General features: G+C 38.7%; 1 protein-coding gene across 9 annotated transcripts in view; it reads right to left on the bottom strand.

The window, feature by feature from the left end:
• The window catches only part of cacna1c (calcium channel, voltage-dependent, L type, alpha 1C subunit), a 199,899-nt gene that overhangs the window by 39,648 nt on the left and 133,236 nt on the right, over positions 1-27,015 (bottom strand). For 6 of the 9 annotated variants that reach the window (XM_032504750.1, XM_032504753.1, XM_032504751.1 and 3 more), the window contains exons 6-13: positions 26,062-26,214; positions 24,771-24,970; positions 21,970-22,073; positions 14,720-14,807; positions 14,267-14,351; positions 9,011-9,070; positions 4,370-4,460; positions 1,801-1,827 (exon numbers count right to left, since the gene is read on the bottom strand). In XM_032504750.1, coding sequence (XP_032360641.1) covers positions 1,801-1,827; positions 4,370-4,460; positions 9,011-9,070; positions 14,267-14,351; positions 14,720-14,807; positions 21,970-22,073; positions 24,771-24,970; positions 26,062-26,214 — 808 coding nt within the window. Of the gene's footprint in view, positions 1-1,800; positions 1,828-4,369; positions 4,461-9,010; positions 9,071-14,266; positions 14,352-14,719; positions 14,808-19,541; positions 19,646-21,969; positions 22,074-24,770; positions 24,971-26,061; positions 26,215-27,015 lie in introns of all 9 variants that reach the window. The other 3 variants (XM_032504752.1, XM_032504757.1, XM_032504758.1) reach the window with 2 other exon arrangements.

Genomic DNA, 27,015 nt, shown 5'->3' with positions numbered 1-27,015 from the left:
AAATAGGAAGAGCAAGGGCCCATGAGAGAAGAAAACAGGAGAAAAACAAAATAATGATCAAACAAGTGAAGAAGAGAGTGAATAAAAAATAGCAGATGAGAGAGAGGAAACGAGTTAATTAGTCCGTCTACAGAGTAGTGATGACATCACACCTTGGCCGACGGTTGTCTGTTGTTTGAGAGCAGAGCTGTGGAACAGTTAGTCATCCTCAAAGATGTTTCACACCAAGAAAATGCCACAATGAAGAGCTTTGTTGCAGAATGATATATGCAGGAAAAAAAGAACGCTTATTCTAGGAAATTCAACATGTTGTTCAGAGTTATGTACACAAGGTCTTTTTCCATTTTCCTGCCCTCTACAGATGAAAAATAAAAGTTATTGTTCCTGGTAATTGCCAGCTTCACACAATACAGTCACATGTGAACCAATCCACTCAAAGCTTCATAATGGTATTAGTCCAGCCATTTGTGCAGTATTCTCTCAGTGACAAAATGGCAGCATGTAATTACAAGTATTTGCTCCAAATTATCCTAAAAATTAATGAGGAGACACTCATTTCTTAATGATAGACTGCCTTAAAACAAAGTGAATTTAAACAAGAAGTTAATTGTCCACAACAATTCTTATAATGTAAGATCAGCAGTGTACCACAGCTTTCACAGTAACTTAAAGTGTAGTAGCTCATGATGGACTCTTCAGAAGAGGCAATTATCTTCGCTCGATTTTCTGTGCGCGAAAGTCACATGGACTACACCCTTTTCTAAACATAGCCATGCTGAGAAATACAGAGAGAATTTTGTGACGCTAAAATCAGCTTTGTATCAACTCATTTGGCAATAGCTTGAATGTAACGGACGTTCATTAGCTTTTATTCATGACAACTAAATGAACCCAAAAATTGCCTAATTAAGTATTTGTCTTTTTTGTTGTGGGCATCTATAGAATATTTGTAGTTGACCACTTTTTCCTCTGGTACCACCATGGTTGCAAAGAGATTTGTACTGTGACTGTAGCTGCAAGATGTCTTTTAAAACTGATCAACACAGATCACCAGGAAGTGTTATTCTTCTCTGTCTGTTCCAAATTTATGATTCACCAATATTCTGTTTTTGTTTGTGTGTGTGTGTGTGTGTGTGTGTGTGTGTGTGTGTGTGTGTGATGTGGGTGTGTGTGTGTGTGTGTGTGTGTGTGTGTGTGTGTGTGTGTGTGTGTGTTTGAGAGCTATTTAGAATCAGTTATGGCACACAGCGGCTTTTATCCATGATGCACCTACTAAATGTACCACAACACAGGCGGACATGCATACTTACGGAAATGTAATTTTTAATGTCTGTGGTTGTAATTTGTGAAAACATCTGATCTGGCCTTTCAAAACAACCTGTGTTACAGTAACACAATAATTTCCTGGCACTAATGAGGCACAATACTAGCCTGGTCGTACCAGACTCTCATACATTTCATTTCTACAGAGTCTGGCCACTCTCCATTGACAAGTGTTAACTTCCTTGAAGTTACCGGCTGTGGATTCCTATTTTTGATATTGAGCTTCTCATCTAACTCCTTGCAAAAAAGAAACTACTACTACCTTCTTCTAACTCTGTTACAAAGAAAGTTCCCAAAGTTGAACTATTCCTTTAAAGAGCATGTCTCTCTCTTTCCATCAGTCTCTTGTGTTTCCTGTGTACTACTGTACGCACGCACGCATTCTCGCACGCACGTACGCACGCACGCACGCACACACAGTAGTAGATATAATACAGTAGGTGGATTAAAAGACTATGGTAAACAACATGTACTAACCTGAACTTGGATTTGGAGATCCTATTTCTGGAACACAGAAAACAGAATGGATTATACACACACACACACAACACAAAATATAGACAGGTACACAACATGAAAGGGGTGATTTGAAAGGAATATTTTCCTTAGCAAAAATGTTCCCTGTACAAATTAGTTGTGTGGGTCTAATCTTTCCTGCCCTTTTGAGATGCAATTACCTTATATCACCTGGTAAACATTTGCTAGTTTAAAAAGTAAGGTGAACTACACTAGCACAAAAGTAGTCAGTCTTTTATTTTCTCTACAGAACTGAATGAACATCAGTAATCAGTAATCACCCACTTTTCTTCTGAACAAATCACCCCAAGCAAACACATACATGTGCATACAGTGGCATCCAGTCAAAACAAAAATAATGCTTTAAGTTTGGGTTTCCTCCAATCAGCCCTGGTGTGAAAAATACACAATGTATTAATAGAAAAATGTCTTTTGATTGTTCACCACTGTAACGGCAAAAGGTACATACGATAAAGTACGGAAGACAATAGATTATGGAAGACATTGGAGGAGAGGAGAGGAGAGGAGGAGAGAGGGGAGGAGAAGAGAGGAGAGGACAGGACAGGACAGGACAGGAGAGACATTATTGGCTTCCTCTCTTAGCCAAGTGTTGTTAAATGATAACCAACCCGCACAAAACAGTACAAAGGATGAATTGGTGAATGTGATGACCATATTCAATGATGTGTATGTTAGTAGCGTTACGGCTCTCTTTGTTGAATTTAAATTTTATTTTATTGCTTCTACATTCATTTTGAGACTAAAAATAAATGGGCAACAGTGTACTGATTTTGTCTGTAAAAGCAAATAAATTGACTGACCTGCTGGATGACTGACCAACTGACTGACTAAAGCAATAAAATGACTCACTGACTGACTGAACGATAGAATAAAATGACTGACTGGCTGGATATGGAGGCTGACAGTACACATGTCTTTTCTCTCCATGTGTCCGTCTTGATTTTGGAGATCAGCGGGCGTCGAAGTAGCTCCTAACCAGACGTTTGTCTCCATAGCAATGGAATAAATAACTGACAACCACTGAAAGTATCAGGTTTTATACAAATTGCATTAATTTATAGGCAACAAAATTATTGTTTTACTACAACTTCTATTTGGCATTTGATATTATATATTGGGTTTGTTGCACCTCCTGAAGAATCACAAATAATGTATCCTTTGCTTTGAGTTGTTTGGATCTGACTGGACAATAAACACAAACAACATAACAAAAAATAAAGTAAAAAATGGATAGCAAGAGTACAGATAAACAACAATGTGCCATCAAAGTGTGCAAACTGGCCTTATTGTTCCTCTGGTCATGAATGTCCTTGAATCAGTTTGATTTCACCTATAAATTGTCTATTTCATACTGAACAACAACGTTCTTTATTTAATTCTGCTACGTTCACAGTATGGCACAGTTTTGTATGTAGGCGTGTTTGCTCGTGTGTGCTCAAGTGGGCCCGCTGGGGGTCATGGCTCCTGTGCGTGTCTAAGAAAGAAAGCAACACACTTGTTTGAATAATGTAGAAATGAAAGGATAGGGGGAAGCAGGAGCATGTGAGTCAGCTGTTCGTGAGCTCCCACAGGGGAGGAGGAAAGCACTTCACCAGCAAACACACAAAAGGTGAGAACGAAAGAGCAGAAACAGACAGAGAGAGCAAAAGGAAAAAATTGGATTAGATGTAGCCATGATAGATGTCCTGCTTTTCTAGTTTTTGTTTAGTCCCAAATGATGGTCAAGCTTTCTTTGTACTATAAGAGTAAAATGGGACTTTGACTTCTGGAAATGGGCTTCTTCTCTCGGTCTCGAAATTATATAATGCCTTCTGTAAAGAAAAATGTCACAGACCTTTTCAGTGACAAGTAGGTTACTTTACAAGTAAAACGGAAGTAACAATGAATATATTTACTTAAAAAGACAGTGCAGTGTACAAACTGTAAACCTGTATTTCTTATCTAACGAAAATAAGCTTTTTGGAATGACATTTTTTCTTAAAAAAAAAAATATAGCAACTATTCTTAGAACCAATTACAGAATTCAACTGCGTTGTTTAAGTGTGGTATACTAGAAAAAAATAATAAGGCACTGTGGTTTAGTGTAGGATCCAATCCTCTTAGCCCAACCTACGTTTCATCAAGGCCACAGATTTTTTTTGGGGGAAAATTAGTCAATTGGCTGTGAAAATAAAAAATGACCACCTCTGGGAATTGCAACTCCGTTTAGTTGTCTCCTCTGATCCATCTGACTTCTCCCTATTAAAGTTGTATCAGTTTGGAGTATGATGACAACCTACTGTCAGTCTCCTCTAACCAGCGTTAATGCATGAATTCTTCCAAACCCTCTGTGAGCTTGATGAGACTGAGGTCTGGCTTTGCGAGATCAGTGAAGGATAGAGGCAGGTCGGGCCACTTGTACTACTGAAGTTCTAATCCCAATCAACATTGGGATTGACAGAAGCTGCTGACTGTGAGAGCTGAGGGATAGAACAAGGAGAGGTGTGTATGAGAAAGGTAAGATACTTACGCTAGGCGGGTACAGCAGGTCTCTCCCTCCACGTCTCCCCCTGGGGCGTTATCTGTGTTGACTGATTCGTTCTCACTGGCTGGCATGCTCACTGAGAGACAGAGAGGAGCAGAGCCCAAGGAGAAGAAGTGACAGATATAGAACGAAAGACAGAAAAAGACAGAGAAAGATGAATTAACAGGACAGGGAAATGGGATACACATCCTCACTTACACAATTCTTACACAGTTTTTTATTGCATTGCTTGCTCTAAACCCTGAGCTCAAAACACTGAAGACTCCAAAATGTCATTCAACTTTACAAACACACACATACGCTCACACATACGCTCACACACACACACATAGGTAAGTACTGGGGAGCTTCACTGAATTCTGGGTCAAACACTGTTAAAACAATTTAATCAAATATCTATAAGTTTATAAAAAACTATTTTATACAAATATACTATTTGCATTGATTGCCTAATTACACACTACGTTTTATATTTACCAGTTAGCGATCCTGGGACAAAACCTCTTCAACAGCTAAGCTTCTAAGGATTGCTTAACTAAACTGTGAACAAAACCCTTTTGTGATTTTACAGCTCATGGAGATTGAAAGGAAAACAGGCTATAGATTTTGGTCTTTGGTCTGCAAACGTTGCAGGGGATGATGGAGCTTAATTGTAGCCAAGGTTTTGAAAAAAACTTTGTAATGTCTGTTATTCAGTCTTCTTAACTTTAATCAAGCAGTGAGAGCTTTTGCAGGATTTATTCCAGTGTAAACATCTGAAAATAAGTTCATTACCTCTGTGGTTTTTTGCAGATGGGTAAACAGGTAGGAAGCTCACTGAGCGCAATCTTTCTTTGCTTATAAAGCCACAGAGAGAGTGCACAGTGTCACTTTGTCCTTATTTTAGGACAAGTGTAAGGGTGTGTAAAGATGGAAGGATAAATACCGGGAAGATGGGAGACAGAGAATGATGTAATATAAATTGGCAGCATGATGGAAGGGAGGAAAAAGAAGGAGAATGAAATGAAAATATAAAGAAGTTGAAGGGAGGGAGTAATGGAAGCATCGAGGGAGGTATAGATAAAGGGAGAGGGAAACATGGGATGAATAAGGGGATGGCTGTTTTAGAGACTGATATGAAGTAATAAGTTGATTTTTATTGTTTCTGTCAGTCTTTGCCTGCCTTTGGAAATAAGCCGCACTCCAGTCGCTGTCATCTCAAACACTTATTGTAACACCCTCTGGGTACCAGAGTCAGAAATTGATATGAATCTCAATGCATCTTGTATTTTATGCATGCTTACTGAGATTTTATAATGCCAACCTGTATAACCTTTTTTTCAAAACAACCTGGGCTATCAGGATATGTATGCTGCGGGGATGTCACATTAATGACTATAAAAAAAAATCCAAAAAAAATCTGGAAAAACGAAAATCGAATCTCACATAAATGTATTGAAATCACATAGAGAAAAATAATAAAACAATACTTTTGGCTTTTGAAAATTGTTCTCCCAAGTCTTGGTAATCAAGGGAAACAAAAATAACTGGAACTAATATAAATATAAAACTATTTAAATGTTTTTTCCCAGAAAAGTACATACGCTTTTATCTAAAAAGTTAGATGCATAATCTTCATTGCATTTCCTGTCTCCTATTAGACATCAGACTCAAATCAAACTCATTTACACATCCAGGGCTGCATCTGACCTGCCTGTGTCTGCTTGCAATACACAGAGACTACATTCAAGGCCCTCTTGCTTATATCTGGTTATCAGGGTTATCTATAGGCTGAGCAAGCTGCCTGTCTCATGACATACCTTCATCTGATTGGTCGACACAGCCAGCAGTCTGATGTCCAAAGCCAAGATGGTGGTGGCAGTAAGAATATTGTAATGGCGGATTTGCACCTTAATATTTTTATTTGTAATCTTTTGCATGTTTGTGTGCTGCTGCACTTCCCAGTTTGTGGGTAACAAGCACAGTGTGTGCGTGCTGTGTATAAGCCTAGGCGCATTTTACTAATGCGCTGTTAAAATAACAATGAAATGCTGCGCTATTGACTTTTGACCAGGTTTTGGTTGGTCAGTGAAGCGATCACTTTCTGCTACCACTGCAATCCAAAATCCAAAATAATTCCATGCTCAATTTAAGTTTATGGTTGATGCACAATCGCATGGAGAACCTTGTTAAAACAGCGCATTTCTATGCTTCTAAACAAAAAAGTAAGTCTCTGCATTGTATGGATGTGGAGAGTTAAATATTAAAATAACATAATAAGTGAGGTCACTGGCGTCCTTTACGACACCATCGACTTTGCAGTGTAAAGTTACATATATAAAAAAATGAAAAACATGGTGAATGTGTAGCCAATCATCTGCCATTCCTCATTCTAAAGACCTGACTGTAAACATAAAAACTACAAAAAGTGTCCAGGTTTGACATAAAGGGCCCATCTTTGCGCCCGTGGACATGCTAGTCTTACAGGGAGGTGTGTTCAGGTGAATTCTTGGCATATTGCTATCATCCTAATAGCAATGCGCCAAGGGTAAAAACGTGCCTGGCTGTTAAAGGGAATAGGAGATGACAACCTGATTGGTTGTTGCATGTTACACCCAAAACCCACCTATGAATTAACAAAGACACTAAGTACAACTCTTTTGACACCATGCGCCTTGCACATGGACCCTTTTTTTTGGCCATCAAACTAGCAAAAGTAGATTTGTACACACTACATACAAACCTGCGATCGTAAAAATAGGGCTTCTTTTTGTAGATCAACCTAGTTCCCATGGCAGATTTCCAAAGGATTTTTACAATGTATTTAATATAAATTAGTTAATCGGATTTGCAGAATTCAAACGTTAATAAAAACTGTATATTTTGTTGTTGTGTTTTATATCATGAGCTGGCTTGTAAGCGCTTAGCTAACATAATACATCAAAGTAAGCTAGAGTGAGTGAACAGTGTACTTTGCCACATGCTTGGTGATGGATGAATTCTGTGCTGTAGAGATCATGATGGTCTCTGTGAACATTAAGTCCTCTGCTGTGAACACTCTGTATGTTCCCCCACCTCAACACGTGCCACCTGCTGCTATGCTACTTAGTTAAAAGCACTCGGGGCCCTACAGTCTCTCCCGAGGCTAAAGCCTTTCAAATATAAAACCAGCCTTGTGCCTTCTCCTCAATAGAGCTCTGAACTAGTTTAATACCTATTGTTAGAGTAAACCCCAAAGACTTGAGATGCAGAGAGGAGGAAGGAGATGGAGAAGGAAATTGAAGAAAAAGGAACAAGGAGCATGGGAGGAAGAGAAATAGTAGGATGGAGGGAATGAGAAAGACATGGAAGGGTCACACTTTTTCAACGAAACAGAGATTCATCAATTCTTACCAATTTTGGTAAGTGCCACTAAAGTAGTGATTGGGGGAGACAAAATGTATGCATGCTTATGTTCACCAGTGTACAGATCTGTTTTGTGTCTGTGTTCAAATACTGAAATAGAGGTTAAGTCAGATATTAATAATCCACGTCATCATCTCCATTGGTCATTTTCAGATATTTTAAGGGGTTTCAATAACAAACCCCAAACTGCCCAAAAGTGACTTTGAATTTACAGTTTAAATCCTAGACAAAATATTCTGAACATCAGGTTTTTCATGCAGTCTAAATTTAATAAATCAATGTAATATTTTGAATTTGAGTCCCTCTTTTTTGCTCACTAGGCAATTGTCACATTATATTGGGGAGTAAAAACAACCAATAAACATGTTAGCATGTTAGCACTCAACAATGAAGTCAACAATGAAGTCAGTAAAAAGAAAGACCAGTAACTTACATTTCTACTCAACAATATGACAAGTGCTTGGTGAAATTTATAAAAAGGCTAAAATTCAAAGGTTGAAGCTATTTCTCTAATATTTGTTATTAACAGAGCTAGCATGGCTAGCAGCAGTGCAGAGGGATTTTAGGGAAAGGAATCTGAAACAACATTGAGAGGACTGTGACATCACAAATATTGTAAATGTAAAAAAATGTTTTTAGTTGTCATGTACAGTGTGTAAACCACACTTCAATTCTTCTCTGTGATGACATTGTCCTCTTATTTTCAGACGAGTCAGGCAGATGCGAACGGTTTCCTTTCCTATAATCCTGTTAAGGAAAACTGTGGCTGCATCTCAATATAGAATTTTCTCCTCATATCCATATTCCTTGTACTTATAGTTGCAGACTCCTCTTTTAGATTAATGGAATTTAAAATTAAGGATCATGAAACATGGACAAAGTTTTAATGCAATGGAGACAAGCAATAATGCCAGGGATAGTAATTGGTGGCAAAAATCTCCACTGTGAAATAATATTAATATATATGGCCATAAGATTATTATTCAATGGCAGGTGTACAAAAGGGGTAAGCGAGACAATAAGAATAAACTACATTATAGTGTTGAGAGGCAGCCACTGAAAAAGGTGCTTACTACAATGCAGGAGGAGAGGAGAGGAGAAAGAGGAAAAGGAGAAGAGAGGAAAAGGAAAAGGAGAGGAGGAAGAGGAAGAGGAGGTGCAGTTTGCTTGCAAGTCTGGAATCACGTTTCCAGTAAATCTTTTACTAGTGCTGGACCATGCAGACAGACGCACACGCCTTACGAAGGAAAGCCGCATTTTTCTTCACGGCTCCACGAAGAGATTGAAAACGCTGATTCTTACCTGGGGATAGAGAGCACGGCTCAGGAACACAATCACACACACACACGCATGGATACACACAAATAGGTACTCACAATCAGCACAAATATGGAAATGTACACTCACTGTAAAATCGAACACAAATAATCACATGTACTCTGGCTCTGATGACATACACAGCCTGTTGTGAAGAAACATGATTGCTTCTGCAAAAATGGCATTCTCTCTTTACTGTCACACCTCATTACATTACTCCAGCTATAATTTCAGATGTATTACTATAACTGGCAAAACGGCATTACTGCCCTTGTCTCTCTTGTACAATTTAGTGTTTTAGAGTGTTCCATTGCCAGACTTTGCCATCAATTCTAAACTAAAACCTTCTTATTCCCCTGGGTAAAAAGAAACAATATCTAATGTTTTCCGTCCACTTCACCTCTTTCTCTCACATTATTTGCATCATTGTGAGCCTGTACATTCATAAGTGTGCTCCTCCACACTAGGACCATTCTATCGTTCTGCTCATTTAATTCACATGATTGTTCAAGCATAGTGCAGAATAGTTCAAGCAATATTCTTTGAATTCATTTGTACAGTACATCATATACAAATACACAGCTAAACACACATGCACTCATACCTTAATCAAAGTATTATAGTTATTTGTTATTACAGTTATTCATCTCACTTAACTAATCACTGTTCAAGGATTGTTTTAGCTAAATTGGTTTAGCTTAAATTTCAGATGATAGTAATGATGAAAGAAAACAGGCTTCTTGGGCACCATCATATTCAACCGTGCACACACATAAAACAGCTCTCACAAATAGGTGTTGATAAAAAATACATAGCAGGACATTTTGATAGAAATATTATAATATGTTTACCTTGTTTGACCTACTTTATCACAATAATCAACATGAACACAGGAGGCAGCCCCTCCAACTCCACACACTGTGTCATGTTGTTAACACACATTTTAAACAACCATTTTTTTTATTTTTTGTACTTTTCTGTAGGGGTTGTTTGATGACCTCAATAATAGCCACAGCCAATTAAGTTGTTCTTATGCCATAAACAGACAATAGAACGGTCCGAAGTACGCTGATACTTTAGTTTTAAAAAGGCAAAATCTTAAATATACTGAACATATTTTGATATGCTATACTTCCAACTCATATACTGACACATCTCTATGACTATCATCTTGAAACAGACAGTAGAGTGGTCTTCAATGAAATATGTTTCAATAGGGATGTTTATCTTATTGAACCTAAAGCAAAATAACCCTGACATGTTTCTCCCTAGCTTCATCCTTCCATCCATCCTCCAGATTCTCTTTTGGTGTATAGACGGGATATGTAAACCAATGTGCACCTAAAGAGACATCTTGACCACAAGCCCTTCATATCTTATTTTGTATTTATTGAGATTTACCAAGATAAATTCAACCAAAGCAATCGTACCACACAAGCCTGATAACAAGCAAACACACACAACAGTGACAGCACTGAGAGGCACACATACCGTCCTTAGAGTCAGCAGAGTGACTGAACCAGGCACACTTACTGCTCTTTTTACCCAGGTGGGCTGGGGACACTACCAACACAGACAGCAGTGTCAGGATGTCAAAACAAGACGACAGCATGCAGGAACAAGATTGCAAAGAGTGAGAGCATGCAAGACACTCGTACACAGGCATACAATATACCCCTGAGATGACAGGAAATACACAAAAATGTGCAGAGGGAACATGATGCATATACATAAATAAATAAATAAATAACTAACAGACCATTCATATCACACTATATTGGATCGCATTTGAGTGTGTGAAAATGATAACCATATTTCAGATGCTCTTGACGCATGCACAATCACTCATGCTCAATACAGTGAATGACATCTAGTAGTCTTTCTCTCTCACCAAAAACAACCACACATGTACTCACACTATAAATATTTATGATCATGTGAACACACTATTCACATCCTACATTGATATGCTGCCCCTGTAGCTCTTCATGTTAAGATGGGATGAAAGACAGACACGTAGAAAGGTGTGTGTCGTCTCTACGAGTGTGTGGTCAGTAGTATGACTTGTTGGGCGCCCGGATAGCTCAGTTGGAAGAGCAGGCGCCCATGTATAGAGGTTTACTCCTCGATGCGGCAGGACCAAGTTCAACTCCGACCTGCAGCCCTTGTCATTCTCCCTCTATCCCCCCTTTCATGTCTTCAGCTGTCCTGTCAAAAATAAAGGCCTAAAAATGCCAAAAAAAAAATATTTTTAATAGTATGATTTGGTCATAATGTGAAATCCCATGTTCTCTGTCCCAGATAGCCTCTCTGTCTCACACACACACACACACACACACACTGTATATTTCTATCCATCTTTCATATCGCAACATCTATTTTCCCTTCCATCTTTCACTCTGCTATCCTTTCTTCTATTCTCTAAGTGTCCAATTCAACTAACGTAAAAGTGTGTGCGTGTATTGGTATATGCAAAATGTCCTGGGCAGCAGGGACAAACTGCCCTCATTCATCTTCCCTAAGGAGGATCCATCCATCGAGGAGAGAGGGAGACAGAGCAATATGGGATGAGTGACTTGATTTTCCACCTTTAAAAACAGAGGGATGATTGCTCTTTCTGATAGAGAACTTTTCATCATGTATCAATCATTTTGTGAACTAACGTCCCAAGTTTAATAAAAGTAATGGACTGAATCTTGCACCTGGCTGATACACAGTTTTAATACTGAAACGTAAATTGGTTGTTTCATGTAATTATGTACTACGGGTGTAAAGTTCCACCAATACGAAATGGAGTCTGGTTGTATTATCACAGATACGACTACAATGATACAGGGACCCCTGGATCGATCTAAAGACCAAGAATTTGGACAAAAGCCTCGCAATTTGTGTGATGAAGGAATTGGGTTGGTCAGCCAATCAGTGTCCTTGTTTGGGTTTGCATAAAAAAAACACCTGTACAGTGTGTGCTGCTAATGTTAGGTTTCATTTTTGGAGTTAGGGGTGAAATGAATACATGGTGGATATTGTGAATCGTACTAGCTGCGGTCTGTGAATCATCCATCCACATGTGCGTTCATAAACATTTGAGTAAACTGGCATAAAAAAAAAAAATATATATATATATATATATATATATATATATATGTATTTCGGTATGTTAACTTAATATTGATGTTATGTTCTAAGATGTTCAGTTAGAATATAATACATTGGCATAAAAGTCTGCAGTATTATTGTGCTCATGTGTACTTCTGTAATACTGTATGCAGAACTGGAGTGCTCACAGTGGCTGTATAACGTTGATCTATGTTTGAGTTACTGACTCAAGATCACAGCAGCAAGGAGGCTGTTTCATTTAATATTTATCTGATGTATATGTTATTTATAAGTGGCTAGCAAATTAATTTTAAAGTTATACTATTAGAATGTCCTAGCTTTGCTATTGCCTGGTCCTTGCTACAAATGTATATTTATTTAAATGTAGGCAATGCTTCTTTTATAGAATTAGCTTATTTTAATTTAGAATGAAAAATGAATTTACATTAAACGATTAACTGTATCTATCAGATTGAATCGTGTCTCCTTGAATCGCACTACATCGATTCAACATTGAATTGCACAGAATTGTTCCATATCAAAATGTATTGTCCCTGAACAGTATCATAGCCCATGTATCTAGATACATATTAGATTGTCTTCTAAGGTAAAGATGCACATCCCTAATATGTAAACGTTTATATTGGACTACACTGGGTCAAGCACACATTTCTATCTTGTTCTACACATTCTGTCCCTACAACACAACTGGCTCAATCGGGGGCCGCACAATGTATTTGTTTGCTCATTAATGTGCCACACACAGCTAATGGGTTTTTGACACACTGATTGGCCCAGGGGAGTAACGGTAACAGGTGAAAACAAGTTGATTTGTTACGGATTAGCCACAGGGGTGTTGTGCCTCATTTTCATGTAAATTAGGCCATTGCTCATTTGACCATGATAATTTTTTGAGCTTCACTGAAAGATTAGATCATAATTTTTTTCTTTCTTTCTTCTTCCCTTGGCAGTCATCAGTGTTTCTCAGAATGAGCCACAGTGCTTTGTGGAAGATGAGCATGCTGTGTGCAGAATGTGTGCTCTGCCTTTGCATATTTAGTCCTCATCATTCATTCATCATCAATGTGAGGAAGCTGAACTCTAATCATTTATAAAATAGTGCACAATACATACTGAACAGTACATGCAAAAAAATAGTACAGACACACTTTTTGTCAAATCACTGCCTCTCTTTCGCACAATTACTCTCTCTCTTTCTATCTATCTTCCTTTAAATCATACCTCCAGGTTGAAAGAGGCCAGTGCTATACTCCCCCTCCTCAGGAAATGAAGTTCAGTACTGGGGAGACATGTACAATGTGTGTCTTTCTGGATGTGTTGTGGAGAGTAGCAGTATGTTAATTTTTGTTTGCAATTTTTTTTAAACACATGTAAACACATTCCTAAGGATGTATACCTGAAGAGAGAGAGAGAGTGTGTGTGTGTGTGTGTGTGTGTGTGTGTGTGTGTGTGTGTGTGTGTGTGTGTGTGTGTGTGTGTGTGTGTGTGTGTGTGTGTGTGTGTGTGTGTGTGTGTGTGCGCCTGTGTGTGTGTGAGAGAGAGAGAGAGAGAGAGAGAGAGATTTTGCATAAGTGATTGAGTGTGTGTGTGTTTTTTGTGTGTATGTAAGAGTGTGGCTAGTGACTATTAGATGCAGTCTAAAACATTCCACTAATATCTAAACTGATGTTAAACCTCAGGAGGGTTCTCAGCCAAAGCATGCAGATAAATATTAACATCCTCTCAGTCTGTCAGTCATTCATTCACTATGAACCCGCACCATGTGATGGAGACTGCAGCGAGCTCACTACTTACAGACCATACGTGCACTCAGTTACCCTCACAAGTTCTTGTTTGCACGAAGCGCAAAATATCTTCAGATCTAAACACAATCAATCCAACTGTGTTGTCTCATGCGAAGTCCTACTGCACCCAAAACCCAGACTAACTGCCGGTACCACCACACAACAATTCATAAATCACACGCACAAATGCACTGTCATCCTCAAGGCAAATTGCAGTAAGCAAATAGATTGTCACTTCCTTTTGGCATTACTGTTAAACACACACTGTAGTACTCACAGTTTCTAGGTTTGTCATCGTCCATGCCCTCCTCTTCATTCTCTGGGTCAATGTCTTCAGCCTGAGTGATCCAGTCTAAATAGCCCTTTATTCACACACACACACACACACACACACACACACACACACACACACACACACGCATGCACGCACGCACGCACGCACACACACACAAACGGAAAATACTAACTGGTTAGCAGTACTGAAAGCAGTCCCTTTCAACAAAAAAAAAAATACTTGGCTGCGTCTTTAATTTTCTCTTTTTTCCTGTCTGTAAAGCATGTTGTCTCCTTGGTCTCCTTTCTTTGCTTACTGCCTTAAACCGTTGGTGTTTTGACATCCATCTAAAATGTTAATCACATTTTTCTATGCCTGGCAGTTATATACTGTGATTTGTGACAGCTGTTACATCCTCTGTGAAAAGGGGGCCTCAACTACAAACCCACTGCCTACCTTGAGGTCCTCCTCCAGTTGCTGTTTTTCTCTGAGTTTCTGGAAGTCACCACGTGCCTTGGCCTTCTCTCTCTCTTTGGAAAACTCTCTGGGAGGAGGGGAGCAGGATGGAGGGATGGGGGGGGCAGAGGGAGAAGAAAAAATAACCTGAAAATCTAGACTGAAGTGCTGCAAAACAAATCATGTAACAATACTGTGATAATACAGATTATACAGTGGTGCAAAACAGGAAGGAGGGAAAACCTGCTAAAGAGAAAGAAAAAATGTCAAGTGCAGAGAGAAAAATTGTGCCAAGGAGACAAGATATTAGTATGCAAATACAGATAAAAGCAGACAGACAGATTCACATCTCAATCATTCCACTTCATCAAAATATATTTTTAAGCAAATATATACACTTTAATTCTGTTATTTTTGTATGTTGGTAAACATTTGAACTTCTTATTAAGCACACGATAAGCCTCCATACAAACACAATATGCAAATGAGCTGCAACTATTAAACTACCATCATTTGTCTGAACTTTCTTTCCGGCATTTAAAAAATGTCTGAATCACTGTAGCTGCATTCTAATCATTAAGCCTGGTGGAAATGTAAATTGAGACACCCCTGCTGACTGGCCAAGTGTGGATACAGTAAGTAAAGACATGCCATATACTTTGAAAAGAAGGAGAAAGTTTTTAATTAAAGCAAAATAACTTTCCCAAAAGTGTGCTTTTACAGGTAGTCTCAAATTATTACCTGTGGCCAACCATTGCTGATGACTGGAAAAATCAAATGGCAGAACTGAAGCATTTAACAGTATTTACTTTTCTATTTTAGAGGACTGTTCACACACTTGATATTACTCAGTGTCATACAGTTGCATTGTTTTATATATTGTACAAAATTACATATTATAGTGTTTTGGTCTATAATATAATTATAGATAAAAAATGAATTACACTTGATGGGTCCAAATTGTGTAATTCATGCAAATTAGTCATCTAATTGTTGCTGTCACAGGGCATCAGGGCCCCAGGTGCTCCCAAGCTGTAGGGAGTTGTAGTTTCTGCAGTCCACCCCTCCTGCAGTCCACCCCTCCAACTTGCAATGTGCTTGGTACAACCCCAGAGAGAGGGGATAGAGAGGGCATCCCTAACCAGCTGTACCAACTCCGCCTGCTCCTGTCAAATTGGAGGAGAAGTGACTCTGCACCAAGGTTGTCCTGTATCACTGAGCTTTTCACCTGTTGTCTGCCATCTCATTTTTTTGGTCACAACCCTGAGGTTTGGATCATAGGTCAAAATGAAGATGAACAAGTAGACCGAGAGTAGGGCTGCACGGTTATGGCCAAAATGATAATCACGATTGTCAATATTGTGATCATCATTAATTATCACGATTATTTGTTGATTTTAACCAATACATTTATTTTCTCATATAGGCTATTTATAACTGCTTTCACATCCATACTATGCTACATTCTTCTTATGTTGAAGTTGTATGTTGTATAGACATACAGCTGCAACAAATGTAAATGAAAATTAGCTATCTGAAATAAATAGCATAGTTTATATGTATATATATTTTTAATGTATCTCTGAGAAAGCGCTTTCACTTATTTTCAACAATAACTGATTAAAAGAGCTAGTGAAAGAGAGGGAGTGCGATGGACGTATATGCTACTCACAGAGTGATGGCTGACTCATTATAAATAGGTCCAGCCAGGGTTGAATGGCGGGTCAGCGGAGTTACCCACGTTTTTTTTCTTAAACGCTATTACTCTACAAACTGAAGTTAGTTGCATTCCATAACTTCTTCTGTGTTTTTTGCCGTGGCGGCCACGATAGCAGAGTAACCAGCGGAAACACTGGTACAAATACAGGTTTGCCTCTCATGCTTAACAATATACAACTGTTTTAATAACAATTCAAACTGTAGACAAATGTCAGTAGTGTGGACCGGCGCCGCTGTGTGGCGGGGCTGCGCAGAGAGTAGAGGAGAGAGAGTAGAGGAAATATACTAACACAGACAAGGCTTTACAGAAGACTGGGTCATGTATCGCAACCTTAAACCATATCGATAAAAACAACATTGGTTTGTTTGTGTGCACTTGAGGAAATATATTACTCAAGCCCTAGAGCCCTGTGAGCTAACAGACACTAACTAGCACTGGTCACTGCTGTTGTCTGTTGAATTTTCCTCACTTTACTCTGTCCTCTGTGACTGTCTACATCTAGAAACTAAGCTGCGCGATGCAGGGAACAACTCTGACAGGTACATGATCAGACAGTGGTTTACGAAGCGGTAGAATATCGCTCGATCTCGCAAATTTGATCGTGGGAAGCCAAAATTGTGGTCGTGATTAAAATTAGATTAATTGTGCAGCCCTAACTGAGAGCTTCATTTTGTGCCTCAGCTATCTTTTTGCAACTCTTCATGTAGAAACAATTGATTGAAAGGTGTAAATGTAGAATTAATATGAGCAATCCATTTTATTTTTTTAAACTCCTGTAGCCACTTATTATGGAGCAATCTTATTTTCATAACTTTTTTCTTTGTAATACAGTAGATGCCTCCTTTTTCAAGTGTCTGGATTTTGGAGGTGATGTGGGTAAAGAGGACATAAGCAAAGATAATTTAAGACAACTAAAATCCATGTTAGAATAGTGTGAAATCACGAAACATGACGAAACCTAGTGAAATTACTTTGAGGTGTCAGGATGAAAGAAAGAATTAAGGAACATTTGATTAAACGCTGCACTTGGGGAAGGTCAAAGTCAGGTTGGAGCCAAATAATTCATTTGGATGAGAGCTGACAGGAGCTGGGAGGCTTGGGAACATTTGCAGCTAAAAAAGTGTACAAATCCACATTCGAAGGTCCATTGGCGAGTAAACTTTAGACCATCACAGCCTTGCCAGCTGCAAATGCAGTATGTTTTTAGAAAAAAAATTAAGTTGGACTTTTTGCAGCAAAAGAAGTCTAAGAAAAAGGTTCAGACTTATCTGAAGGCTTATCTGATTATTCTTAATCATATATAATGCAATCAAGACAAAGATTTCAATTAAACAGGTTCCCTGAAGAGCAAGACCAGGATGAAACTCTATAGATTGTTATATGCCATTTTCATTGATTTCTACAGTCAATCTACAGGTTAGGCTTAAACATAATTTATGTGTGTGTTATATGTGAAATTTAGAGGAATAATGGAACAGATCACACCTACAGACAGCACAGACAAAGACAAACACTCACAAACACCATAGATCAATGAGCATTAGGACAAACTGCTACTGTCTCGCTTGTCAGAACATTAGCAGAAGACCCAATCCTATTGATCTGTGTTTGTAGGTGCCAGTGTTTACACCCCACCCCCCCAATTCTCTTTCAAGACAGCCTCTCTCCCCATTATTTCTATTTACACATTACATCAAGTCCAGACAAACCCAGTCACACCCAATGTTTCTGTTACAGTCTGTGGTCTCTATTCCCATCTCTCTTCTTCTTCCTGTTTAGCCATTAGTTATTATGCCAATCTAAGACCCACACACACTCCATGGAGGAGGCAGTTGGTAAAAGGTCAGGCTGTGTAGTGTGTTGACAGCATCATTAGTCAGAAGTCAGACAAAGCGTCAGACAGCCAAACCCCCCAAGCTGTTTGGACCAGATAGACCTCTATTATTTTTCCCACAATGCTCCTGTCACATCACTGTGGGTATCTAGAGTCAGATTTGGGATCAGTCAGTCAGGGGTGAGACATCATAAACTACATACAGCATGTAAAGAAACCATCAGAACAAGTAGAAGATTTACTAATGTAAAACATTTCCCACAATAACAGCCCGGACCTCTAACTTGCGCAGGTGTTTGGTCCCTTGTCTTGTGTGTGTCTGTCTGTGTGTGTGTGTCTGTTTATGTATGTGTTGTGTGTGTCTGTTTCTGTGTGGGTTGTTTTGTTTCCCTCTATCCGGTCTTTCCTCTGTTTAGTTATTATTATTTGTTTTTTCTTTCTTTTTTTGGCCCTGGGACGCATTCTTTGTCTTAGTGTCTTGCTTGTAATTGTTTGTCACTGTTCTTGTCTTGATTGTTTACAATTTCTTAAATATATATTTTTTTGATCACAAAAAAATCAGCTGTGATTTGTTTATACAACTCATATTCAAATTACACTCAGGTAAGGGTTCTAGTATTTTTGAAATGCCTTAACCCCTAAGCCTAACTTTAAGCAAAGTAAAGGTTAACTTTTTAATGTGTTCCCAAAAGCTGCACTGAGAACAAAGAATGTTATAATAGTAAGAGTGCTTTTCTATAAAGGGCAACACTATAGAGTTGTAGAGAGCGGAGAGTTGTGAAGAATAAGACTTTTCATATTGCCACTTAGAAGCAATATCAAAAAGGTCTCTAATCCAATAATACCCAGCTGTCCTGTTCTATTGTCCTAGGGACAGATGCTGAAGTACCATTTCACTAAAGTCAGCTACAATTGTATTAACTAACATTGTTTGTGCAGGTAATTTAGTTCAGATCTATGAATTCACATACACATGGTACTGTAAAACTTTTTGGACATAAGAATCACTAGATCATATATACATTTGAATGTCACTGTCAGGTTGCACTTTTCCAGTTTAATTACAAAACATTCCTGTACACGCTTTGTACAGTACAAAGTTAAACACCATCTACTTTCAGAAGCAGGAAGTAGACGGAAATAAAAAGTTCTCTTCAAGAATGACAACAGTGAAGCTCTCTAGGGACAACAGCATGAAGACATGAAGGAGAGAGAGAGAGAGAGAGAGAGAGATGTTAGTCTCAAGTGACCTTTAACCTTGCCCTTACCCGCTCAATACCCCCAGAACCAAGTTTAGCACAAAGAAGGATCCGATGATGATTAAGGTGACAAAATACATCCAGGGCCACATGTACCCTACTGCATCATTCACCTAGGTGGAGAGATGGAGGCATGGAGGAGTGGGACCAAAGAGAGATGGATGGATGGATGGATGGATGGATGGATGGAAGGATCATGGAAGGTGGATGGAAAGTAAAGATGGAGGGAGGAAAAGAAAGGCAAGTAGAGAGAACATTTATTGAGAGGGCAGGGATGAAAGCAAGGAAAGCGCAAAAAGGATTGTTGAGGGAAGGGAGGAGTGGAACAGGGACGGGGTTAGATCCTAAGTGAAAGTTCCCAACAGATGGGACCGTTTGCTTCTGCAGGATCCCTGCAGAGATTATGGTGCATTCATGGTATTTGTCAGAGTCACTTAGTGGGCCACATGGCAACATATCTGACTGGCTATATTTAACTTGGATTTGAACAAATGGGTATGTATCGCTTGAGCACATATAAAGGAGGGTTACAAGTTAAAGAACAGTTTAATTTACTTCAGTAACACTGAAATCAATTCCTTTTCAGCATTATCACTGTGGAAAGAAGTTAGACACTCCAACAGACTGTGCAGCAAGACTCCCAAGGAATGGACATAATTACTGCCTTTGTGACAAATTACTCTCTCTCTTTCTCAATATCATTACTCTTTCAAAATAAATGTAATTTGAATAGAATAGTTTAGTCTAAGTTTTATTGTTGTTTTTATTAAAACATTTTAAATTTTGAGCTGTAACTCATTATTATCATAACTAGTATTACTATATTATCATTTTTGTTATGGTTGTTATAATTATCATCTGGTTTTCAACTCGGATTATCAAATTATGTATACCTGCTAACTGTAATGCTTTTAATGAGCATTTACAAAAATGTATGTTTCCTCAGTGCAGCCTTCCATTAGATAATTTACATTTTGAATGCCATGTTTCCTCCAGATGTCACTCTGTCCTCAAAATAACCTTTTTTGCCTGTTGTGTTTTCCCTGTTGTTTTTTTAGGTTCCACCTCCATGGCTGGCCTAAAGGGGTGAATTATTAATACCCCAGTGTGTCCCTACAGGCCTGGTGGTGCTTGTACTAAAACAGCGTGACTTGGCCGAGTGAGGTAAAACAGCACCCCAGCTTGTCTGCTGGAGAGACATTTATTGAAAAGAAAACACATCATGTGCCTCTATACAAACAGGCTGCACATAAACAAACAATGTAAGCAGATGCAAGCTAATCTGCACACGGGGCGGCTGTGGCTCAGTGGTCGAGCGGTTGCCTGCCAATCGGAAGGTTGGTGGTTCAATCCCTGGCCCTGCAGTCTCATGTCGAAGTGTCCTTGGGCAAGACACTGAACCCCGAGTTGCTGCACATCGAAGTGTAAATGTGTGTGAGTGTTTATCTGATGAGCAGGTGGCACCTTGTAAGGCAGCCTCGGCCACAGTGTATGAATGTGTGTGATTGGTGAATGTATCCTGTATGATGTAAAAGTGCTTTGAGTAGTCGTTAAGACTAGAAAAGCGCTATATAAATACAGCACATTTACATTCACGAGACAATCATGTATGTCAACCAACACACATGACAGATCTTTAAATGCAGTCACATGTTTAAGAAGGAAGACGGTCTTTTCAAACTAAGCCTGGACTGAACAAAAACAACTAACTTCTCTAAAAGAAAGACAAATGAGAAAAGTAAGTTGCTTGTGTATGTTATTCAACATGTGGACTAAATAAGAGAGTCTGCCTAAGCAGACGCTTAAGCAGTATCTTACTTTCAGCCATTAGCCAAGGTTTGTCCTGTAACGTTTACCTTAATCCTGTAATGTGTGTATTAAGATCCTTAATTGAAATGATGATGATCGGCATTACGATGTTCGCGGCTGAAGCCTGTTAATTTTACAGCAGGAGAGTCTGGATTTACACAGTTTCAAAACTATTAAAATTAAAACTAAAACATACTCAAAGCAAAATGCTATAAGATATACTGAAGTTTATGTACAGTTACATTCAGCAGAAGATGCATTTATATATGTAAAAATCTGTGTTTACTTAAACAGACACTGGCATGTAAAGTGCACTTGCCCTAATAATAACAATAATAATGACAACAATAATACTACAAATATGCCCAATATTGTGCTTTTATAGTGGCAAACCATGCGTTTTTTCCATTCCATTCCACTCTGCAGTGGTTCACCGGCTCCTTAATAATCAACCATAAATTGCACTTTAAATGTCTGGTCCAGGGAGTCTTGTTGCATGGCCATTTATCACATCCAAAACACTATGTACTGTACAGCCACATCACACACACACACACACACACACACACAGACACACAGACACACATACAGACATTTGTACACACATGACAACAGGACAACCTCTTACCCGCTCAACACCCCCAGAACGAGATTGAGAACGAAAAAGGAGCCGAAGATGACGAGAGAGACAAAATAGACCCATGGCAGCTCATAGCCCATAGCATCCTGCATCTGAGAGAGACAAGAGACATAGGAGAGAAGGAGACAGAGAGAAGAGGGGGATTAACAGCGAGGAGGGGTGGAGGATAGAGGACAGATAAGGGGGGTGCAAAGAAGAGAGGGATGAGGACAATGGGGAAGAAAGAAGATGTGGGAGAAAGAGGAAGAGGTTTGAGGAAGTTGACATAGAAATAATGAAGGGGGCAGTAGAGGTCAAGGGCAGGAAGCGTGTTAGAGAGGGAAATAAAGCAGGAAAACAAGAAAAGAACAGTGCATATTTGAAAGAGCAATAGAAAGACCTGGCATTCAAGAGTGGCAGTATTGTATGTTTAAGTGTGTGTATAAACCCTTTTGTCTGCCTGTTGGAGAGCAGGTCCTTGACAATCCATAATTAAGAACACACTAAACAACACTTAACTGCTTTTGTCACCTCAACAGCAAACCTCTTATAAAGAAAATCTTTACACAGTTACAATTCCTGAAGGAAACGTTTGTTGTAAAGGTGGATGGGGCTTTATGGTTTTAGATGCTGTGACTCTACATTGACCATATAAACCAATCATATTCTTTTATAGAGAATTTATCGCATGTGAGGCTTAAAAATAATAGTAAAATAAATAAGGATGGCAATTTTAATTTGCAGGGAAACATTCCACACACTTATCTGGATATTGTATTAAGGACTGCTTAAGACAGATGGTTATTAGGGCTAATGTAAATGGTAGATGGTGTAGACAAGGTTATGTCAGAGAAGTTCAGCATCGAGAATTGGATATTAAGTGAAATATCTGATTATTATTCTAAAGGATCTGTCATAAATCTGTAGTATGTGACATAATGAAAACTATGAAAATGAATGGCCCAAACTGAATGAAAGGCTTGCTGTTGTCTAACGGTTTTCCCATAATTATTTGTACTCTAACCAAGGTCCTGTTTATCATAAAGAGATCTGGCTGCACAACAAAATAAGTGAAGTGTACGATTTAACTGATGTGTGCACATGTGAGTGTGTAGGAGGTTGCAGCAGACAGGGTAGTTGCAGGAGGGGTGTAGAGCCAGTAAGCTCTCTGCTCCATGTGTATACACACACACACACACACACACACACACACACACACACACACACACACACACACAGAGCATCTAGACTGGCTGTACTCTTGTCTTCCGACCAGCACATGCACCTGCTTGTATGTACAGTAAGATCCCACACTCACCCAAAACTAACCAGTTCTGACAGTTCAATGTTGCCACCAAACTGAGACTAGGATAGCTAAAAACATCAATTTTCTTTGCATCAATCAAACTTCTTTACCAGTGTAACCATTCATTCCATTACTTTTGTATTCCTAAAACATTTACTAATCTAATAATTCATTCATTATTCCAGTATTGCTTGTTAGCTAGCCCCAATGTGTGCTTCTCATGTATTATTCAAGTCTCAGAGTTCAAAATCTGTTTCTCTGAAAGCTAAATCACTGGCGATCTTTTAAAAACCAATAATGTAATTTACCCCTTCTAACAAACTCTAACAAAGAACAAACAAAAAGAAAATACTGGATCTCATTGGTTGATTGACAATATGGACAAAATGTGTAGTTATCAGGTAATTGTATATTAATTGTTTAATACAACAAAAAAAGCAAAAAACAATAAAGGAAATATGTCACTTCTTGTTGCCATCTTTTTTGGATAAGGAAACATAGTCAAAATTCTAGCTACAGGATGAAAATAATTTCATTTGTGGAGTGGACTGATTATTTTTTCATTGACATGGACAGATTAGTCTTATGATCCTCGAAATAAATACCGTCATAAATGTGTTGTTCAACAACCTCCTGAGATCCTATCATCATTTTAATTCCAGAGAAATGGATACTTAGCTCTGTGACCTAAATATAATGATAAATATAATGATAATACATTAGAAGCTCAAATTGAGGCTATTAGATACGTCATGTAAATTAGCACAATTTCGTTCTATTGTAGCAGTTAATGTTGACATTCAGTTGAAAAGTGATGTTTTGAAAATCCCAAGAACCGGCACTCATCTGTACCACATGAATGCTTTGCAGCGGTGAGACAGACCGCAGTGTGCACTCATATTAAGGACCTTCCAGTAACTGCCACTGCCCTGGGTCTCATCATGGCAAAGTAACACACAGCAGTAGAGTAGTGGCAACAACTCTGATTGATGTTTGAGAAAACACACATACTAGCTAAAACACACATACAAGTGTATGTAATTTAAGGTGGAGCTTCCTGATTTTTGAGCCCTTATCACCTAGAACTGCACGGGGCTGCTGCATGCTTCTGGCCATTTACTAAGAAAGGGATAGTTTTTTTGTGTTTCAATGCCTCGGTGGCTGTATTTGTATTTGTGTGTGTGTATGTGTGTGGCTGTGTGTGTTTTCACTTGACACTTGAATCAAGCATCGGGATTCTACACACGTTCCAAATGAATCTGTGCCTTCAATGACACAGTGTATTGTCTGCATTGATTCAGCCTTCGTCTTTCTTTAAATAATCTTTGTGTGCGTACCTGCCTTTCTGACAGAGGTGTTTGGGTTATTGCTTAATGTTCTTTTTTCAAAAGCACTCATGTGGCACTGATGTTACAGATACAGCACGGTGGCTACACACACCGAGCAGTATGGCACTCACTCCACCCATACACACATAAAGACACTGTTGTGGTGTCCGGCTCACCCAGTACAGAACGTCCGTCCAGCCCTCCATGGTTATACACTGGAACACCGTCAACATGGCAAAGGCGAAGTTGTCAAAGTTGGTGATGCCATCGTTTGGGCCCTCCCATCCCACTCTGCACTCTGTTCCGTTGTATTTACAGTGTCGACCGTAAGCTCCATCAGGTGCACACGGTGCCGGCTTTTCCTCCGCAATGGTGCCTGTGACAATAAAAATATGAATAAAGATATGTTGTTATACTGTATCCTTCCTATCTAAAAATGTCAACTGGTGCAAACAAATATAAAATAATTATTGTATTTGCTGGTTTGTTTAAAGTGTTGCCTTTAGCTTCTTGCTGGTTGTTAGAGACAAGACAGAACTAAGCTTAGTGATGGGATGTTACTTACTGATATGTTACTTGAGAGTTGTAATTTGCATCCACTCTCGTATTTTATGCACACAGGCTTTGTACCTTTGACTTTTTCTAAAAGATGTCTTGTAACATAGTTGCACATCTTTTATACAGATGAGTCCACCGTGGGAGTTTCATGCCCATCCAATATGGATTGGAAGTGGTCCAACTGTAAGTCACCTTACACTACTTATGCAAAAAATGACCGGGACTCTTACAGAAGAAGTATCAAATAACTACTACTACATTTTCAGTACATCTAAAAAATGTCTACAACTAAAAGAAAAATCAATGTGAAAAAGTGTTTAGCGATTACTGTAATAAAAAACAAGCTCTCGAGGGTGATGTATAGTCCACCAGCACTTACCCAGTGCAAAGGTAATGCCTCTGATGGGACCTATAACATCACCATAACAACACTTAAGTCCATTCATACCTAAGGGCCTTCACTAATATATGTTTCAATCATTTATGGAAGCTATTGTTTCAATTATTGGCCAAATTATTCATACTCAGAAACAGAAATGAGGGTTTCAATAATTAATGGAGGTTATCATTTAAACAGTTTAAGGTATGTGCTCTATTTTCTCCCTGCCCTGTTGGCTGATAGGTGATGTCTTATTGACTGTTAAAGATGTATGCCGTTTTATTTCAGATGAAAAGGTTTTTGTGGTACAATATTCACCTGTGTGTCCATCTCTGGAGCTGAAGAGTGAATATATGGCTACTCAAGCATGCTTTCAAACACAGTTGCATACATGCTTCAAAATGTATCTTAGCATTGAATAAACAAGTGTATGTGTCTGATCATGCATGTTTGTATTTGCATCACTAGACACTAGTCTCTCCCCCTCTGTCTCTTTCTTTATGTGCATGTTTTTGTATGCGTGTGCGTACCTGTATTCTGGTGAGTGCAGGTTTTGTGCATCTTGCCCATGAAGAGCTCCAGGCCGATGATGGCATAGATGATGATGACGAAGAGGACAAGCAGGGCGATATGGAGCAGAGGAACCATGGCTTTGATTATGGAGTTCAACACTACCTGTAAACCTGCGGCAAACACACAGAGAAACTGCTGAGGACATTACGGTTGGTCAAAAAAAAACAGAGCAGCTAATGATGAAAGCCTTTTTCTCATATAAAAGTGTTTGTAGTGCATCGTAAAGCAGAGAAGTTAATCACCATGTAAGCACTCAAACTGACTCCTATTGTTGTTATAAAGCCTAAATATTCCCTTTTGCGTGTGATCATCCACTCAGAGAGTCTTCAATGAGTTTCTAAGAAAGAATACAAAAAATAATACTTGTTCGATACAACTGTACAGTCAATTTACTGAATGCGTTCATGGACAAAGGCTCAGGATACTGCATACTAATAACTCACAAAAACAGTGACAGGTATACATTCTGTTGGGGAGGCTTATTAGCATGAAAGACATTCAAATGTAAATGTTTTTGGTCATGTCAAATCAAAAGAATCCACATTTATAAATTTGGGTTTATTTGATCACTTTGTCAAAAATGTATTACGACACGTTTATATAAATACACAGCTTATGAGATCACGTTGATGACAGCTTATTTTTTACTTGTTCATTTTTGCATGCAGCCTGAACCAATTACTAAGATCTATTTATCCAAAACTAAGGTACGTATGAACTGGGAATTTTGCATGCTATTACACCTTTGAAAGAAAACGAAGGGTTACATTCTTGTGTATCTCAGTGTAAATTCTTTCAGGAAGACCTAACTCTTAATCAATGCTCTACCTAACTCAAAGTAGCTGTTGGAGGCGTTCACTTTCCTGCTAAACCAATCAGAGTCATACACAAAATGCAAGGGCCAATCACAG

The sequence above is a fragment of the Etheostoma spectabile genome, chromosome 23 (genome assembly GCF_008692095.1).
Source record: "Etheostoma spectabile isolate EspeVRDwgs_2016 chromosome 23, UIUC_Espe_1.0, whole genome shotgun sequence".
Taxonomy (NCBI): Eukaryota; Metazoa; Chordata; class Actinopteri; order Perciformes; family Percidae; genus Etheostoma; species Etheostoma spectabile.
This window is presented reverse-complemented; position numbering and strand designations above follow the sequence as displayed.